Here is a 20613-nt window from a genome sequence, read left to right as displayed (position 1 = left end):
GAAATGGAATTTTAGTCTAGCCACACAGGATTTTTTAAAATCTAATCATAAAGGTTTCATTTATTATTAAGAAAGGAGGACATGAGTGTTATTAATTTATCTGGCTATTTGAGGACTTGTTAACAACAGCCTTTATCAGGTGTAACACAGTAGCCTTCACCAGTTCTTTCATCTCTCCCAGGACAGAGCCCCAGTGGATAAGTTATTCAGAGAAGCATTAAGCCTCAAGGGAATAATTCCTTCCCCAGGGAAGGAACCAACCAAAGTTTCTTTGCAGTGCATAAGCACAGAAATCACATTTCCCCTTCCCAAAGAAATCACATTTCCCCAAAGATTTAGGAAAGATTTAGGCGCTTTTCATCACCTTCATCTGTAACATCCCTGACAACTTGCAGCTAGTCTGTGAAGCTATCTCAGGGCTTGGACTTACTGCACAGATGCCTCTTTCATACCTGATCTGCAGAGTTTTCTGACTTTTCCCTGAAGGACTACAGTTGCAATTCCACTTCTAGATTTCAGTAGGCTGACTGGGGAGGTCTGCTCTATACTAGATCACGTATACCTCTCCTACAGTCTTTGTGATTAAAAGCTAACATCACAACAAGGAAAAGAATCTGGACAGGAGAAGGAAGAAGAAGATTTAAAGGTGACAAACTCCCTGGAAAGCAAAAGAGGTTAAAAAATTAGGAGTATATATCTGTTTAGAGTTACACTTTGCAGTAGTTCAGCTCTGTATCCACCACACTGTCTTCAGATACCTCAACCTCATTGTTCAGGTTGTACAAGAAATTCTTTGACAACTGCTGACTAGGAAAAAGCAATGCAGTAGCCCAGAATTATACTTTTCATATCATTACTGTTTTGCATACATACCGACCTGGTTTGTTTAACAAGAAAATATACTTGGAGAGATTTGAATCTTTTTGCAAAAAGAGAAGTACAGCAGATGAAACCAGGCAGTCTCGTTGCTAAAGCCCTGCAGCACTGCCCTGCTGAAGGCTACAGCCTCACACAGAAAAATAGTTTAAACTTCTCCTGAACAACACCTGAGTACCTGAGATTGGAGCTGCAGGACCACTGAACGTTCATGAGCACAAATGAGAACAGATCAGAGATTACAGCCTCAAATTTAAGCTCTAGTACATACGGGCTTAAATGTTCAAAAACATTTAAAGCCAGACTTGAGGTTTGTTTGTTTAAATAAATATTTAAAAACATGATCCCAGGATTCAAAAAGCAGTTAAAAGCTTTTCAGCTGGGCTACAGTTGAACTTGTTCTCCCACTCCTATTTTCACAGGGAAGATTACTGTATCTCTGGAATATTAACAAAGATCCCCCAGCGCAGCAGAACACCAGGAGTAAATTACTTATTTCATGCCTATTCGGATCAGGAAACTTGTTATTAACCCTACACACACACTCAGTTAACACAGGTGATTCTCACCACAAAAGAGACAGCTTCATAGGAAAATACATCAATGTGATCCACAGGCAACTCGAATACAAGCTCTCAACATGTGAGTGATTTGATTCTGCAAATTGAATCTTTTCAGATATATTCACGTGCCATCCTTCAGTGACACTATTACCACAAATACGCCAGCAACTTTTACTCTAGGAGAGTTAAAGACAATATTCTTCCTATCAGTATTTGTACCTGAAAACCCAAGAAACTGATAATTCCTGAAGAAGTCGTGTATAAGTAGCATCATCACTAGCTTTATATTCTGTAATTTAACATGTTTGTACTCATAACTATTTAACAGCACCAAATTTAAGAAGTTTCAACAAAAGTTAAGACCAGGAGGGTAGGGTTATTTATTTTTTCACCTCATATCCACAAAGCAGTTACATGTATAATTGGAGAGGCTACCTGATTTCATTTCACTTTTGTGGGATTTAAGCATTTTTTAAATAAGGAAAGAAAGAAGCCACTCAAGGTTAAAAGGCCTTTCGGAAGCTTCAAATAGGAAGGAAATGCAAGCAAAGTGAAAGTTTAATTCATCCGTCACTGCTAATCAGGACAAGTTTGGCACAAAGAAAACCTTTGTGAAAATTTCTAAATTTCCTTTGTGAAAAGGGCAGGAGGACTCGAGTAGTTTTTACTATTTGTTGTGCTTTAATTATAGACTTTAAGTTTAATTTTGATCTGAGGCTGCTAAAAAGGAGATAGGACAATTACTGGCATACCAGTAATGTTTCCCAGGAGAAAAAATTAGCATCCGAATTTGCCTTTTCCCCCTCCGCAGCCCGCGGAGGGCTTTGTTTTTTTCCAGGCCAGGTTTCTCAAGCTGCGCACCACGGCCCTGCCCTCCCCACAGCGCCTGGGCCCCACCTTTCCCTGCCACCTCCTGAACAACCCCAGTGGCAAAAAAAAGCCACAAAAGAGCCAAAAAGGTGCTGGTTTTAAGGCCACGGGATCTCCCCAGCTGCAGCAGGGCCTGTGTGCACCCACCCAGCTGGCCCAGGCTCGTCGGCCCTCTGGGCTGAGCTGCCTCACAGGATCATGGCGCCATCCACGTGCAGTTGTGTCCAGCTAAGGAAACCTGCACGAGGAGAAATCCACCTTCATGGAGGGCATCCTGCTCCCTCACGGGTCTGGGGGGTGTTCCTGAAGCTCTCCAGAGGCTTCCACACGGCAGGGAGAAGAGCAGCCCCGTGTTTCTTCCACACGCTCCTCAATCCGAGGACAACCGGCGCTGTGAAACCTCGTGGGATAGCTCTGCTGATAGCGCCGTTCCTTGCAAATAAGGGAGTGGTGCTGTGGGCACCATCACCAACAAAGCCAGTTCCCTGCAGATTTACATCAAACTGGGGAGGACTTTGCTATACAATGACATGCAAAATCCCATCCCGCTGTTCCCAGGGCTGGGACATGCCACAAGAGCCTCCCCACTGCTCTCCGGAGAGCAAGACCATACACGCCCTCTCCCACAGGCCAAGAACTGTTTTCCACCAGTCCTGTAGCACCCTACTGCTCTACTTTGAAGATCATCAAGTTGTAAACCACTCACAGGATGCTTGTTCCACTAGTTGTCGCATTTTGGGTCCCCCCCGCTCTCCTTTTCTCTTTTCTGTCTTCTTTTAAAAGGAGCTAAGCAAGACCCATGCAATTTAGGGGAAGAGCTCTAGAAATCTTGACCTGCACCTAAAAAAGTTTAATTTCAACTCAGGGAAGTCACCCCCAAGATGAGGGAGACCAGCTATCAGCTACCACACACAGAACCGCTGCTTGCAGCCAAGTTTTAAAATGCCATAAAAATACAAACTATGGTAAAACTTAAACATTTCTTCATACCAATGCAACCTACCTCCCAGGAGACTACAACAGATCAGGTAGTAATTTTCACTGGTAATACTTCCCCTGGGCAAAAAGGAGCGACTTCACCTAGCTTTCCTCACTAACACCAAGGGCTCTACTGCATACACCATTTTTAGGGAAAACCATCCCATTTCAGAGCCTCAGCTTCCAGCAGCTGACCCAAAGCACATCCTTTGCTGAGCTGAGCAACAAAGCCACAAAAGTATGAGCAACAGCTTTCCTTGTCAAGTCAGGCTTGAGTGAATTTTTCCTTTTAAGTACATGCTGATGCTGTGGTTGGTATCGTACAGCAGTAGATGCTCAGCACAGAGCAAAAAGTCAGGTTGGGCTTACGCTTTTATTTTAAACCACCACCGAACTGGTGTGGGCCAACACCGCAGCCAAAAGCAGCAGTCCCACCCTTCATTTGCTATTTTGTTCCCAGCTTCTCTCCCTGGTTCACATAATTTGGAAAGAAAACCAGATTCATGCTTTAAATTTAGTTTTAAACCATATCAATACCTTGCTCCCCAGTTCACTGGGAGGCCACAGAAGCACTCAGAGCAGCAACAAGAGGAAAAAAAGGCACAGTGGGCAGGAGAAAGATTCCTTTGGCAGTGCTGTGAGCCTACAGTTATGACATCTACAATGCTATAAGTCTAAAGAGACATCATTCACCTTGCCAATATCCAACAGCAGGGCTTTTCACAACTGTAGGCTGGAGTCCTGACCAACTGGAAAGCCCTCTTCTGCTGAAGCATCCAACTTTTACTCTCTTGAACATAGATTAAAAGTAAAACAAAAAATAATCCACATGCTTGTTTATATCAAAATGCAAACAAAATTTCAATATATGGAATATCGGCAGCAAAATATATGAGCTTACATTTCCTTTTAGGTAATTCCACAGCTGATATTTCATTCTTTACACCACCCCCTTGCATCATACTGAACAATTCATCTTGTACACAGAACTACTGTACTGTTTCAGCATAGTAACTTGAATGGTTTGGGATTTTCTATTTTTCCTTCTAAAAATAATATTGATTGAAGTTTTGGCAGTGCATGCAGGACTGGTTCTTGATTAAGAAACACCGTAGTGCTTCACAGATGACTGCCACAAATTACAAGAAAACCCTCTAATGCAGAAGTTCCTGAGAGGTGGGAAGGAGGGTACTACTGCCAACATCCCCAGCACTCTAAGTCTAGCTTTTTCCAACCCACAGAGGTAACTCAAGAAGCCTAGACTGACCAAAGACTGATCTCTTTTGTGTTCCAGAGATGTACCCTTCCCTTCTCACCATGTGGAGCTTTGGGAAAGCAAACAGCTGCTTGCTGGTCACAGGAAGGCAGAAGATGGAGCTAAACAGAACTGCAGGACATCACCCAGTCCATCCCCAACTTGAGGGCTTGATCTAGTCCATCTACAACACTTCTGTTAACATTTTGGTTAATCTGGGAAGCCAGCCCTCTCCACCGTGCAAACAGTGTTATGTTTATCTTCAACAGATGTGTCCTAGGACTTCAACATCTTCAGAGTTACAACTCTCCCCAATTCATGCAACAAGGGAAATCCAGGTCAAAGCAAGCTTCTTGTTCTCCCTGCCCAATCCACCAAGGAACCTAAATAACCTGTTCTCTTTTCCATTTTACAGCAGGCTTGTGTGCTAGAAGATTTGATTCCCATCTGATTTTTCTCCCTGAAATAAAAGATTCTGAGAAGTTACAACACTAACTGAAGAAGCTTTAAGTAGAATTCGTTACTATTAGCTATAGCATCAAGTAACCCATGGGTAAGATGAAGGCTTCCATCCTTTGATTAACAAGGGCCACAGATCCAAGACAAGGTTTAAGCAACCTTGGAGGAAGTCCTAAACAAAAGGCACATAGTCCCACCTTGGGCTCTGCTGGCTATGACATCTCTACAGGCATAAATGCTTCCTGATCACTGTACCAGCAGAGCAGCTTAATAAAGCAGTCTTCCTGTAGAGCAAGAAAATCCAAACAAGCAAGTTCTGAAGTAACAAATAATCTCATCTCTTTCACCAATTAAGGCAATGTTTTTGCATCTGTGAACTTGATTATCCCTGAGAAATGTACGTCGGAATAGTTAATTTTGGCTATAATCAGCATTTTCCCCCATGAGACAAATACTTATTCTTGTAACTTGCATTGGGAAGCCATTCTACCCCTATAAAACACCTTAAAAAGCGTTCCCTTCTCCAGTACTTCTGGAACACTTGCTGGCACAGCGATCAATCCTGTGTGCTCACCACAAACCTCTGGTCCCCAGCACCAGGTTTTAGGACTGGCTGCCTAGTTTAGTGCTACCCGTACAGCCCCAGAGCCTCCGAAGAGGCTGCAGTGGCTCAGTGAAACGCAGCCTGACCTGATTACCCCTGTAATTATTAGGCAGACTGTCAGAGTTAGCACGGCTGGCTAGTGATTAGAAGGGATATTTTTACTCGTCAAACTGAGACTATTTGAAAGGTCTGCTATAGATACGGACCTTTACAAATGCTTTTTTAACTACAGTCCAAAAGATAGTGGTGATTGCTCCTGCTACCATTAAGAACCCAGGAGCCACCTTGGCTTGTTGTGCTTTTAGGGTGAAATGCAGCCAGCCTCTTTCTGATCAGAAAGAGAAGTGTGGATGAGCTGAACACGTGGCACACTGTGAAAAAAGCTTTCAGAGCCACCTGCAACACATCAGATATGCTAGAACCTACTTCCCTCCTTCCCAGGGTATTCAAGATTAAGCTGAACCTTATCTATCGAAAACACTGCAAGGACCCACGTGGGAGATGGCAGGGGCTCTCCAGGGTGACCTTGCTTCTCCTTTAGCATTCTGGCACAGAACTGGGTGTCCTTCTGGTTCTTCAGGGGAAGAACCTTTCCCTGGCTGCTGTGGCTTCTTCCCAATCCCCCCACCCCATAAAGTCATGAAAGGAGCTGGCACACTATGGTTTGGATCAAGTCATAGGCTGGTTCTTCAGCTGGAGCACGGCTCCTCCACACATCCCCTCCACTAGCAGCAGGACCACCCTGCCATCACAGCAATTAGAGGATCATAATCGTAAAAATCTCTTTATCTTTTCTTTTTAAGGAAGAAAATACACCTGACTAATCCTTCTGCATGTTTAGCTCACATAATACAGGCAACCCAAGAAGATGTGCACCTGATCTATACACATTTCAACCTCTATATGAAGTTAAAGGGTACTATTGGCTTACAAATACCACATTAATCTCTTGAGAGCTGCTTTTAATCTGCTTTACCTGCACTACATATTCAGTTTCCTTCAAGCTGCCCAAGCCCCTGTCATTTTGATATTCCCCCCTCCCTGATGCAGAAAGGAGTCTACAGAGCACACAAACACAGAAGCCAAGTGGCAGAAGCAACCAGTCCCAAACGAGGGGCATAGGGGTTGGGTTTTTATCACAGCAACTATATTTATATTTTCTATTTAACATATAAAGACTGGTTTTAACCAAACCCACGATTCTGACACTTGTGCAAGCGATCTCACATTTCTTCTGCAGTAGGAGGAACTTCAGAAAATTCTTAAACTCTGACCAAATTCTGCTTAACAAGTGGTTTGTTACTTGTCCCAGATAATTTTTCTGGAAAATATTTGTGTTTTTTTTTTTCCACTCTTGCGAAACCAAGGACAGCAGACCTTTGTCACAGCTTTGAAAGACATGTTTCTGTAGAAATTTCAACTGGCATTGTAACGTTAATTATTAAAAAAATAAGATGTTCAATTGCATGTATTGTTGACAACACAGAAATAAATATTTCAAGAATCAGCAGTGGAGGGTACATGCTGTATAGATTTCTATAGGCAAGGCACCAATTCAAACAGCACAAGAGTTGGATGAATGCTCATACCCCTCACAAGCCCAAAGGAACATGCTGATGCAGACGACCAGAGCCTCAGGATGAGCTTCAAATAAAGTAGTCAAATAGCCTGACTGTTTCAAACAACTTAATAGCTGAAAACCTACCCAAGCAGCCCAGATAAATACTACAGCCAGAGACAGGAACGAGTATAGCTGCACCTACATCACACATTTCTTAGCAGTCATCCACAGCCATCTGGCTAGCAGGGAAAAAGAGCAGCTACCTTCAGTAGGAAGAAAAAGAAAAAAAAAACCAGCCACACCAAGACTTGATATCTACTTAAGACACTATTATCCCAATTCCAACGTAAGTAATATGCCAGAAGAGCATTAGAATGCAAGGGGGTTTCTTTTTAGAAAGCAAAGGGTAAGAGAATCAGTTCTTCCACATAATGACTTCCTTAACAATCCTTATTTCCAGCATTTTACTGCTTCCCCCCAGCACTCATTTAACAAGGAGGCAATTTCCTTCAGCGCTTTAAGCCCATCTCCCAAGCTGTCAACTAAAACCATTCACCACTGCATAAAACCAGCAATCCCAGTGCACGGCAAAATGCAGGGTATAAACTAATCAAGTTCATTTCAAAGCGTGCTTTTTCTTCTAGCTGAAGGAGCATAAAAGGTGGGCAAAGCACCGTGTTTAAGGAATCTTCTTTCCAACCCCAAATCTCTCGTACTAGAGAAAACGCTATTCATCTGGGAGTTATCTATAATCTAGCCAAACACCACTGAAATTATTTGATATAGCGTTTTGTTCAACTAAATGCAGACAGATATGATAAAGCCAGATCTAGCTTTCACTCCATTCAAAGCCAGTCAGATAAACACAAAATTCCTTTCAAAAGGAAAAAGTACAATGCACAGCTGGGTTTTGATGAGAACGAAAAGAAGTGAAGGGGGAAGTCTGTTTAACCAAAACACCAGACGTCAGACCCACACACAGTTTTACGTGGAAACAATTTAGTCTCAGATAGCAGATCAAAAATGGCTGGAAGTTGCAAAATTAGAACAAATTAAGACTTCACGTAATGCAGGGGGACAAGAGACTACGAAATATACCTGCCCTGACATCCCAAGCATGTTCCCAACCCATCTGTGCTTCATACATACGTGAAGGAGCAAAAGCAAACTGCCCAAATTTTAGTCTGAGGAATGAAGAGGAATAAAATTGTGTTATGTCTGCAACTGCACTGCATTAAGCATTACGGAGAAGCTACGTTGGATGCAAAGCATCGTTTGGGCCATTAACCCAAAGGCACAACTCAGACAACTCATTTCCTAAACTGCCAAATGCTCCCCTTAAAATGCTATCAAGGACTATTTGACTGCTCACATTTTATAACCGAAATAAGAAAGCTATCACTTCTGCTTGTCCTCCAAACACAAGCAGCTGTAATATTTTTGTGATTCTGCAGACAAGAAGTTGCGAGGTCTCTTACTTACAGCTTTTTCAAACACTCAAGCATGACAAGAATCTTTTCAGGTTCATTCCGGTATCATTTAGCACAGAGGAAGAGAGAAAATTTACACCCATTTCATGAATCTAGGTGAGCTCAGAGGCAGCACGCTGAATAGAAAGTGAAGCACTCAGCTCCCGTATCCTGACCCGCAACGTTTATGTCAAATCATATCAATTTCAACATCCCTCTTCCTTTCCCAGGGAAGACAGCCTTACAAATGCACGGCTCCCTCTGCAATCCCAGCTGCTTAACAGATCCCCAAATGTTTGCCTCAGGACTAGAAAATAAGTAATTGGGTTTCTTCCCGCGTAGCACTTGCAGACGCTACGGCCTCTCCTAACACAGCAGCTTCCTCAATATCCCTGGTGCTGCATCACCGCTGACTGCCAGGACGGCACAGCCAAAGGCAAGGCAGTCTACTGCATGGGCTGCTCCGAGCAGGCTCAGAACAAGCAAGCCAAGGTAAAAAAACAAGGAGTTTCCTTTCTGCCTTCAGTACCCAGCAAGATCCACACGCTGGAAGTTCCCCAACGGGATGCATTTTGAAGGGTTTCTCCACCACCGCCCGGTAGGAGCGGACACGCCGACCTAGCTGAGATTTCACTCCACGGTTACCTTCAGCATGTAATATTGAGTTACTGCCAGAGGTCTGTCCTTCCAATTCGTGTTCTCCAAACAATACAAACCAAGAGCAGGCGTTTTATGAGGTAGATATAAAGATAAAACCTCAGCAGAGGTAAGCAAGCATTGCTGCAGAGCTGAAGCTGTGATTATTTTTTTTTCCACCCCAAGTCTTAATAGAGCAGAAATTAACAGTGCAGTAGTGCAGAGAGCCAGACTTCAATATATCTTCTTCAGAATTAAAATACCCTGACAGCTTACTAATTCACAGCATCCTTGGGCGTTTGCTTTTTATCATAATCTATAACAAAGTTAATCAGTCACCGCTAACCAGGAAAAGACTTTGCAAGGCTGTTAGATGTTTACTGCTGATCAGAGAAAACAATTCTGATTCCATATAGCTTTTTAATTGCAAAGAGTTGCAGTCTTACACTTTAACACAAAGTTCTTGAGATTTTTCTTCCCGTAAGAGGGCTTCCCAAAACGTTACATCAAATAAACACCGAACCTTTACAGATGCTTGATCTTAGAAGACAAACCCCACAAATATTTCGGAATTACGATGCATTTGCATTCACTTACTGAGAATGAGTCAAAGTCACATAAATGATGTATGCCTGAAGTTTTTTTTTGTTTCTAGAAGCTCAGATCCTGATCTCCAGAAGAATCCCACTCACAGCTTCTTGCAGTCCGGTCGATGACTGCTCGAACAGGAGGCTTTGTAGTGCTCACATCTTCAGACGGGAAGGCACGCCGCTGTCAGTGATGCAGTGAGACACGTGCTGGGTCAGTCACAAGCTAACTGTGCTCAACTGTTTATACACAGATGCCACCACTGAAACCCTACAGCCACGCCGTAGGCTCTGCAGCAGATAAGTTTCTTGGAGGACCACAATTTTCACTTAGTTTATCTGCAGTGCTAGTCCAGCCTGCCTATTTCTGGTTAGGCTCTACAATGTGAAGTCTCAGAAAACCTGCATTTATGCATTCCAGCTGATACGAAGTAATGCACACAAGCAGCACAAGGGTTTGTAGAACAGCAAACAAGCTAAAACCACATCCAGTCCTTTCTTTTTCTTCCTTTGGAAGTCTCTTTTTCTTAGCCAACACCCACAAACACAGGCAGCACACTATTACTATTTTTGTTGACCAGCTTTAAAAAAAAGCCATCCCATATGTTTTTCTTTATTTATCCCCATTTCTTTGATTTTAAAGGCAAGGGAGCACTATACAGCAAACCAGACCAAGAATACAGAGGATCTGTTTAGAGCAGCGTTTCCCAAAGTACAGGCTATAATCCCAAACACTATTACAGGACATAAAGCAGCATTTGCAAGCCAAATGGAAATTCAGACGTTGAAATCAAAGCTGATGAGCCCAAGACTGCAGTTGGAAGTGGATTCTCCAGCAAAGCATGCCTGAAGAGATCTAGCTCAGGGATATAGAAATCAAGTAGCTGGTTACAGCTGACCGGCTCAAGAGATTCCCTGTTGCCCTCACAAATATTTCTACCTGACACCAATCTCCATAAGGGCACCTGGGCCCATGAGCTGCTGTTTCCAACTAACCAGAGGAATGGATGATGCTAAGAAATGCCAAAAAATGCCCTGCCAGTGCATGAGGACGTATAAATACATGTACACATCTCTACAGGTTATATGTACTTGTACGTACCTAAGCGTTTGACAGATTCCTGCATTTTTACCTCTTCTCCCTTGCCTGCCTAAACATACCACATGTTTATGGCAGAAAAAGAGCATACTCTGTCAAAAGAGCTACCCTGTCAAAATTTTGACATTATGTCTGTAAGACCCTATCTGTAAAGTTCTCCCACAACTGTTCACTTTCCTCCCTATCAAAAAATGCCCTAGCAAAGACACAGGAAAGAACTACAGCATTTGCTTCCGTTATGTAGAAATCTCCTGTACGAGAGATGCCACCACTCTACCACCAAGAGGAAAGATGCACAGAAACACATCTCAGCCTGTTTTAGTATCTTCAGTCTATAGAAATTTCAAGTCCGTCTCCTGGCACCACCCATTACAACATAATAAGCCTGAAGTCTGCTAGAGAAACACTCATATTTGGACAAATCCCAAACAAACTTCTCCTCTGGGACTTTTGGGCTGTTTTACAAGCACTTAGTCCAGTTTTTGCCCTGCAGAAAATGTAAGGTTTACATTGAGTAACAGACTACTAATCTCAATTAGCTCACACATGAGATGCGAAAGGATGAGGCTGCTGAACTACACGAGACATTGTCTGTAACTCCCAGAGTTTGACTGTTTTCAGAATGTCTCCAAAAAGGCTGATTCTCCAGGAAAAACAGACACTCGGTTATTCTCCGGGTACATCATTTTCCACTGAAAAAGCAGAGGTGAGCTGATCCAAAACAAAAACACGTACCAGCACAAGGTCTCAGCTCTGCACTGAGCATTTCACTGAGAACACTTATTGAAGGCTTTTCCAATAACCTATTTGCTACCACCAATACTTTCCATCGGCAGGCACTATGCTGACTTTCACATACAACACACCAAACACATTTTCTATGCCGAATTTTGCCTTCACAGCCACCTGGGACAGACCTCACGGCGTGGCCCAGGCTGCCTGTAGGGATCACTTCTGCACCCAGACCTCTTCACAGCAGTTAGCTGCGGTGACAAACGTCTTCCTTCGTTCCCATTCACTCCAGGTTGACATCCCACAAATGTTACAAGCAGTAGAGGTGAAGCAATGATAGTGACACAGAACAATCAAAACCGAGGAATTTCATAAGCCAAGGAGGCAGCAAAGCATGATTTCCTCTGGGTAACATGTCTTGCAGTTGGATTCCTTCTTTGTCTACTACGGTGACAGCTCCAATTGAACTTCTTCCTGAGCAGCGAGGCAAACAGGGGCACGTGGATCCCTGATGTCTAACAAAGGAGGGGGGCGTGAGGGGCTGATTTATGTTACACACTCTCCTTAATAGAGCCCAAACAGCATTGGGAGGCTTTGGAATAAAATCTGTTCAATGACATACCTTGTTTCCAGTTACAGACTGCAGCCCTCACCTGCCACTACCTCTTCCAGTAAATCACTGAGCGTCCATCAGAGGCAGATGGAAAATGACTGCAACAGGGAGCCAGCAGTGCCAGCAGATTGCGGTGCGGAGTCCTCTAGCAGCAGGGAACAGCAGCTACCTCATAGCTGTCTCCATCTGTTTGGGTCGTCACCCTAAAACCTCCTTACCCAGTTCTGTCCCTACCCCACGTCTGCCCTTTGTGGCGTCAGAGCCTTGAACACTTCATCTCACACCGCTTTAATATTCCTAAGCAGTTCTAGAGGCTACAAACATGATGATCAGTTTGAAATAGGCACCTCCACAGAATTTCTCTACACGTCACGTAAGCTTAATTTATTCCAAACCAAAATGTATCACGTCAGCATCTGGACTTTCCCCCCTCCTCAGCCCCAAAGCAAACAAAAAACAATGAACAGAAAAATAAAAACTAAAGTGGTCCTGTCAAGTGCAACGTGCTATACCTTTTTTTATTATTATTATTTTGACAACGGCTATGACTAGTATATTTTATGATGCCACACTGTGCATAGGCCTGTGCATAACCAAAATTCCCCTTTCTTCAAAAAATGGCAAGAGCAGACTTAACACCTAGGAATAGGAAAAGTTAAAAAAAAAAAAAAGTTTAGGTTTTCACGTTTTCCCTAACCATAATGCTCTTTATATTAAGTTAATCATGAATATAGGTAGGAAAAGACCTTCACGTAAGCAAACATGAGACTACTTCCAGTCACTCGCATCAAATCTGCCTACTTCATGCACAAGTAAGAACGGTGGCAACAGGGGCTGGGGGGAAGCATGAAGTCACTTAGCACATCTGGTTCTCATGAACCAGCTGCCACTTTTACAAATGAATACGCTTATTTTCTGGATATTAAAAAGCATCACGTGTGCGCCTACCACTCATTTACTCATTTCACTCAACTGCTTTGCTCCCCTGACTTACGCGTGACGAACTGATCTGCGATGCACTTGGCTACCTCCACGCAGCACAAAGCAGCACGCTTTTACCACCTGACACATTCACAGCAGGTTTCGTCAGCTCACAAAACTGAGGCTGTTTCTTCTCAAACTGCCATCGCTGCCCAGAAGTTACAGATCAGCCCATATTCTCGCTGGCTGGGGTCTGAATAGAGCCTGCAGCTGGACTCCAGCCAACCCCAAATCCAGTTCCTTCCTTCCTGCCTGCACTGCCTACAAAATGCCCAGAGGAGAAAGAACAAATCATTTTTGCCATAGAAAGATACGCTTCCTCTTTAACAGAGTATTATTTTACAGTTGTTCTCTCTATGCTGAGAGATTTCCAGTAGGCAAAGCTTTAATATAAACCAGTTTCCTCCAAGAAGTTTAAGGTGCAAAGTCACAACATATGATCAGAGGCCAATTCCTGCATTTAATTTAAAGTCACATCACACATAATAAACTAGGAGGGTACCTTGGGCTTGACTTAGACCCTGCTAATCACTTAAACCCCTAGCTTTGCTTACAGAAGGAACTGTACTTTATATTTTGTAGTCTTCCTGAATCCTTACATGGAAAGGTATTTGCTATATTACACACGCCTCTGCAGACTGTAAACTCACAACTTAAAGGCTATATATCTAGTTTTAATGCAAGCATTACAGCTGGAAATGTGATTGTGCAACCGAGGAGATAAGGCAAGGCTGAGCCAGCAATATAACAACGGTATTTTGTATTCAAACATTGAAAGGAAGGCATAAAACAGAAGTCAGAAGTTAAGGCTCTTTTGCTCTGACAGCAAGCAGATTGTGGAAACAGCAAAGAAAGGCTTAATTACCTCTCAGACCGAAAAAAAAAAGGAACACATTTGGAGTGCTTTTGGAAAAGCGCTGGCAGAGTCTTTTAATGGGTGCAGGGGCTCAATACCAAAAATAGTTACTTGAAGAAATCCTTTTGGAATTGATGACAAAAAGGGCGCACATCCTGAAAAAACAAAAGAGCAGCTTGCAGTCTGTAAACCAGCAGCTTCATCCAGACACTAAGGGAAATCTCACCCTGGTCAGAGAGCCTGGAGCATTGCAACTTGCACAGGCAGCGACCAGCGCAGCGTGTTCGTATAACACTGGTACCGTCCTGTGGGCAGCAGCGTGTGAAGGGGCCTCTCGTGCTTCAGGCTTCTCCTTACTCCAGTGAAGACCAGCTAAAGACAAAAGAGGAGTGCTTTTGCATGGCTTTCTTAACCCGTTTGGCTATTGCCAGCCTTCTGTCTCCAGATTTAGCCCCGATGGAGGAAGGCACTCAGCCGCTCGTGTCAGCCAACGCTTGCCTCCTCGTAGACCGGCCCTAAGATCAATTGGTTTCACTCACTGGTACTTTTTGCCAAAAGCCTCTGAGGTATTGACAGCCCATTTAATGAAGTCTTGTGGCAGAATCGGATTAACAAACACTCGTGATCAAATCCTGTCCCCAGCACTGCTCTACCGGCGGGGACAGCCACGCAGCAAGGCCCAGCAACCTCCTCTGGCCACAGGCCGCGACAAGAGGCCGCACACGAAACGTGTGAATTCACTACTCACCCCTTGATGCACCAGGAAACTATTCCAGCATTAAGATCCAGAAAATAATTCAAATAACGTCTTACATGTCTTTTAGCAGGAAGGTGAGGACAATTACTACAAGATAATGAACCTTAACTGCTCCAAAATGCTCCCCTCTGAATCCAAAGGGATTTTTGAACCCAGGCACTGGGTTTCACAGCTGTCTGCTCTCAGAGGCAGAGTGCGGACTAGGAGGAAGGTGAGCTGGAAGAACAGCCAAATGGAAGAACATTTTGATTTATTAGTTAATGTTCCATTCAAATACATGGTGATCTATAGAGATGAGCAGAACCCTGCCACAGGATGTTTGGGAACTGTACAGCTCTCGGTATCTTTCAGCAGCCCGGTCTTTTCCTACAAAAGCACACGCACACTACTTCTGTTTCAAAGACTACAACCACGCCATTACTAGATCAGACAGCAACAATCAAAATAAAGTCGTGCTGCTCCGCGTGAAGAACTACAGCTGTGCTTATATCAAAGTTTCAGCCCATTAACTTCTGTGTCTAGACTAAACATTTCTTTCACTCTTCCTAAAGGCACGTGCTAGAGAGTTTGCACATTTGGTCTCCAGTTTATTTGGAATATGCAAAAGGAGATTTAGGCTTTTAGATGCTTCGATTTGTTTAGTTTATTTTCATATAGTGACTAATTGTCCTCACAGTCAGTATCACTTTGTCTTTTTCCATATGCCTTAAGAGGATGTACCTCGTGAGTTTGAAGCTTACCTGTTTGTTTAAGCATTACTAAAGCCACTGAGTTTGGAGAATAAAGTTCTTTCATGACAATTTATCACCTTACCGGATCCTAAAATGAAGGCAGCATATATATATTTTAAGGTGAGGAGCAACTGGAAATCCTACTAACCACATCACTACACTTGGACATGACCGCCTTCTCAAAAGTGTTGTTTATCAATCAGAGAAAGATGATGCCACCGTTTCTCCTTTGTCCTCAATTCACTGGATGCAAGGAGGAAAGGAGAATTTCACAACAGGGATTAGTTAGCATTACAGTACTCAAGGAGAGGACTAATGCTTTTAGGCCTTCTCCTTTTTAACACGCTGTCAGCTATCTGTGTTTTCCTGCCTGTCCCCGCTCCTCTGGGAAGGCAGCACAATAAATTGACATTTCAGGGATTTGTCTCACTGTGCAAATGACTGCTTTTGTCTCTGCTTAACACAATTAACTGCTGCAGTCAGACATGTAGCTATGTTGTAGTTAACATAAGCAATAAGATATGGCAGATGAGTATTAGGCCAGGATATACGGTGTACTTAAGCCCTATATTAAAGATGATATTATTAAATAGGGAAAAATCAGCCAAAATAAATCCCTTCCAGCAGCACAAGACAGGGCTTGCTCAGTTTCCCTGCCTACCAGTGGAACAAGCTGCTATCGAGAGAAGCGTGCCTAACAGGTCCTCAGCAGTCAGCACCTTCACATCGTGCCCAATCAAGCTCAGCTCTAACCTACTTTGTTTTTAATAAAAAATTAAAAAATGAAGCATTGTAGATGCTGCCTGTACCCACTTTCACAACCGTTTATAATCCATTTCATCTATAGAGCCCTTCTGTTGTGAAACAGGAAAGTTTTCAGGCAAATTTTTCTTTCTTCACCCTGACCTAATAACTGACCCTATAAAGCAGCAGCATGCATGCTTCTGGCTGACCTTACAGGACCTTATAGTCGAGCCCTGGAAGAACTGAACAAACCTCATGTGCAAACAGTCAATGCTTGCCCATCCTGCCCAGAAGGGCCCTATAGCTAGGCACAGAAGTTGCATGAATCAGAACAAGAAAATGCTGCACCCAACTAATGCAAGTCCGGTGCCACTTTGTTCACACACCACTCATAACCCAACTGTACCAAAACCCCCTATTCTCAGGCCACACAGCCCTTTGGTATCAAGCTTTCAGAGACTCTGAACATTGCTATTAATGTTGCTGAAGCATTCCTATAAGGACTGTGTGTCTTGCACCTTACGCTCTGTTATCAGCTTAGTCAAACAGTGCTGTTTGTGGCAAGGGCTGTAGGAAAGACATTTATTTCAAAAGAGCTAGCCGAACCCCAAAAGATAGGTGACTCTTCCTGCTGAACCCCCTGAGCTATGGTGCCCATTGTGACATGAAGACAACCCCACAGACAGCTTTGTGTCTTCCATCCTTCCCTCCCTTTGCTGCCCCAGTCTTTTTGTTTCTAAATCACACAGCCAGAAACTTGCCAATTTTACAGATTTCAACAGTACAGAGACCCAGGGAGAGTACTCACATGTGCAGCCAGACTATGAGGTTAAATGTATAACGGATATGACACAAGGGGCACATCTGATCACCCAGGGAGGATGTAAGATGGGGTGCCAGAGCTGGACAGCACTGCTCCAGCTTATCATCCTGCCCAGCACACTCACCTGCAGCTCTGGAAACCCCTCCTGCCCTTGCTTGGTGGTCAAGCAAGGCCTGTCCCAGGCCACTGAGTAATAGGATTATAAAAGTCTAATCCCAGTTACTTACAGCTTGCCAGAGAAGTTACAAATTAGTCCTCCACCCCGAAGTACCTGAAGGACATGATGATCTCCAGACCCAGTAATAAACTGCGTAAAGCTCTACCGGTAGCTGCCTGAACCATGAGAATAAATAATATTTATCTTACAAATAAAAGGAGAATTGTCACTCCTCTGCAAGAACTGACAAGTAGCTACCAACTAAAGAAGAGTTTCACACTTCACTGAAGCAAAGACCTGTTAAATAGTAAACACGAGAAAGGAGCCGTGGTACAAGCAGCACACATTTACGTAGGCATGGAAACAACCTTTCATCTGATTCAGAGTGGCCAGACTTTTCCCTGCTAAAAGAATAAAAGGAGCTTCAGCAGAAATAACCCAGGAATAGTAGAGACCTTAGAGAGAGAAAGAACTGATGGAATATCCTAGCCTCTACTTAAAATATAAAGTTTTGAACAGCTTCTTGTCCAAAGGGAAACAAGTCAGCTAAAAGAAAAGAGGAACCCCTCCAATACACCATTAGCACATGCAGGTGGTAGAAGTGAACAGCATGAGACCACCACTTACTGAATTAAGTGTTTATAAAGAAAAAAAAAAAGTGAGTAGCTTTGCCTTACAAGTCTTTCTGGAAAGACTTGCATCCCTGTTCCTGTCCCTCAGTGTTCAGAGCTGGGACAACCTCACATGAGCTTTTCACTGCTGACCTTGGAAGGGAGCGAGAGCAAACACCAAGCAAATTTCTTGATAAAATAAAAATTATCCTCAACGGAAATGAGATTTGGGTTTATCGGACAGCATAAAGTACAGCTGGACACAAGAGTTTCTGCATGAAGCTGGGCACTCAGACTGAATCCTCCCCAGTTTCACTTGTCTTGCTGACCAGGGACAAGTGAGCCACGTGCACGGCAGTGCAGAATAACCAAACAACCCTGGGTGACACCACCAGCAGCACTCCTGCTAAACGTGAGGACATACTGCCAACTGTACAACATGGTAGAGGTGTCTCCTTTTTAAGACTCGGCTTTGTACCCATACTAGTCACAGACAGGAGGCAAATTCAGAACCAAAAACACGTGTAGGCAACACCAGAAAGAAAAAAAAAAATGACACAAGGGAAGGGCTGGTTCAGCCCACCTTAACATCTTTTTGCCTACAGGTGTGTTGCAAACAGCTGGAAGACTTTTTCTACTGGCATTCTGCAGGGATAAACCCTACCTTCAGCAAGGGGCTCAGGCTCAGTGCCACGCTCCATTCACACAGCCTGGAGTACCTGCAAAGAAGGCTTCATCTTCCCAAAGCATCGAGTTGACGTGTGCTATCACTACTAACAAACAAGAATTAAGCAAGTTAAAGGGCAGCATTAACTCGATAATAAATGAGGATAAAACAGCCTTAATTTCGTTTGAACTGGATAATAAAAAGTTCCTGACTTCTTCGGAAAAATCTGTTCTCAAGCAACCTTGTAATCACAGTTGAAGAACAGCCTGCTGTTAAGATGGAGCATGAAATAGCTTCTACAAGATGCTGCTTTCAGCAACAAAAAAACAAATCTTAATAGCCTAGAAAGTCATTCCTAGTTTTATAGGCACATTTTTAAGTAGAGCCAAGTGGACTTTCATAGCGTCTCCTCATTTATAAATTCCAATTGAAAATGGAAACTATGAAGCCCTGGTTCTGCCAAGGGGGGAAAGGCGCAGTTATTTGGCTCTGCACGGGAAGTGCATCAGGCAGAGGCAACAAAGCCTTACATTTATCAAACTTGTTTACTTGGAGTAAACAGTCTGTTTTCCATATTAAAAAAATAAATAAATAAACTGTCTTCTACTTCTACATGTGACCTACTGCCTGCACATGCCAGAGGGATTACAGCTTAGCTTCCCAAATGCACCCAGTTTCCCTTTTTTTTTTTCTGTCCTCCCTCCATAACAAGCATTAAACCCACAGATGTTTGATGCTGTGATTTGCTTCGACTTACACAGATCTTAACTTCCTGAGTTTGAGATTCCTGCCCTCTGATTTTACATTGGGACCAAGCTGCTGTGAATGCGGCCAACAGCTGAGCACAGATCTGCACTCCTGCAAAGCTGAGAAAGTCAGAAGTCCTCCAAGGAACATGACAGACACAGAGAACTGACTGGGATGTGTTTTGTTTCCCAGTGTAAATGAAGCAGAACCTTTGCTCTACCCAGCTTTCATACATAAATTCATTGAAAAAAAATCCACCCATCTTTCCTCGGATATAACCTTTCCTGCGATTTTTTTCCTACCCCGCAGTTCATGTTCTATTCAGACACAATATTCCCGGTGTTTGATTAATCTACCCACGAGCTCTGAGCTGGCACTGATCACATTCTTGATATGTAGCATCTAAGATCTAACAGCATCGAAGCTCAAAGGTGCCCAAGAAGCCACCATCAATATCAAACACACACACACACACATTTATGTATCGGTTTCTCCAGAACAGCAGCCTTCCAGCTATGACTGCCGAAGCAAATGATTCCCTGGGAGAATCGTGACCTTGAACACATTTAACGGGTGGCTACCAGTCTTTGCTACGCCGTCCTTTAAACGAAGCCTGAAGTACGTTTTTCAAATAAGGTTCAAAAGCCAAAAATAAGGTTCAAAAACAGAACCCAGGGTACCGAAGCGGTTTCACTAATATATACAGCAAAGAAAATTACAAGAATCACGAAACAAAGCCTCGGGGCTCGCATCCAGCAGCAAACCCAAGCAAGTGCAGCAAAAGCCAGGACCACTCCTCCTGCTGCCTTCACCGTAAGCAGAAGGAGATGGACACCAAGGACGAGCAGGGAGCACGTTGCTTCTGCACCCGACAGAGCTGCTGGCTCCCTGCAGCAGCTTCTCTCGCTGTGCAGGTCGGGAAGATTAACAAAAGAGTTCTAAGAAAAGCCAAACAGATAATTTAACAACTGGAAACGTACTTGGAAGTAGGAAACACTTAAAGGACTTTATTTAGCTCATCCCGAAGGTAGTGATTAAGGAGGAACTCTGATCAGTCAGAAAAAGCCGGTGTGAGAAAGAGGAGTCTAAAAATGAAGGTCCCTTCAGATGAACACAAAAGGCAAGCTTCAAGTCTAAATTGCTCAAAGTACGGAGCAGCCCATCAATCAGAACTTCCCAAAGGTTATCATCGAATTTTCGCTGTAAACATAGATCAGAATTGTAGTTTTGAAAAAGG

At 43.4% G+C, this 20613-nt stretch overlaps 1 protein-coding gene across 2 annotated transcripts in view; it reads right to left on the bottom strand.

Annotated features, from left to right (window-relative positions):
- Nucleotides 1-20613, bottom strand: part of PELI2 (pellino E3 ubiquitin protein ligase family member 2) — a 75169-nt gene that overhangs the window by 50962 nt on the left and 3594 nt on the right. Inside the window, exon 1 of one of the 2 annotated variants that reach the window (XM_072038129.1) lies at nucleotides 3981-4078. The exons of the other annotated variant lie outside the window; for it this stretch is intronic. Coding sequence (XP_071894230.1) covers nucleotides 3981-4063 — 83 coding nt within the window. The 5' untranslated portion in view covers nucleotides 4064-4078. Of the gene's footprint in view, nucleotides 1-3980; nucleotides 4079-20613 lie in introns of those variants that run through there. 2 annotated transcript variants of the gene reach the window in all.

The sequence above is a fragment of the Anas platyrhynchos genome, chromosome 5 (assembly GCF_047663525.1).
Source record: "Anas platyrhynchos isolate ZD024472 breed Pekin duck chromosome 5, IASCAAS_PekinDuck_T2T, whole genome shotgun sequence".
In the NCBI taxonomy this organism is placed as follows: domain Eukaryota; kingdom Metazoa; phylum Chordata; class Aves; order Anseriformes; family Anatidae; genus Anas; species Anas platyrhynchos.
The sequence above is the reverse complement of the archived record's forward strand: the minus strand, read 5'-3'. Positions and strand labels throughout refer to the sequence as shown.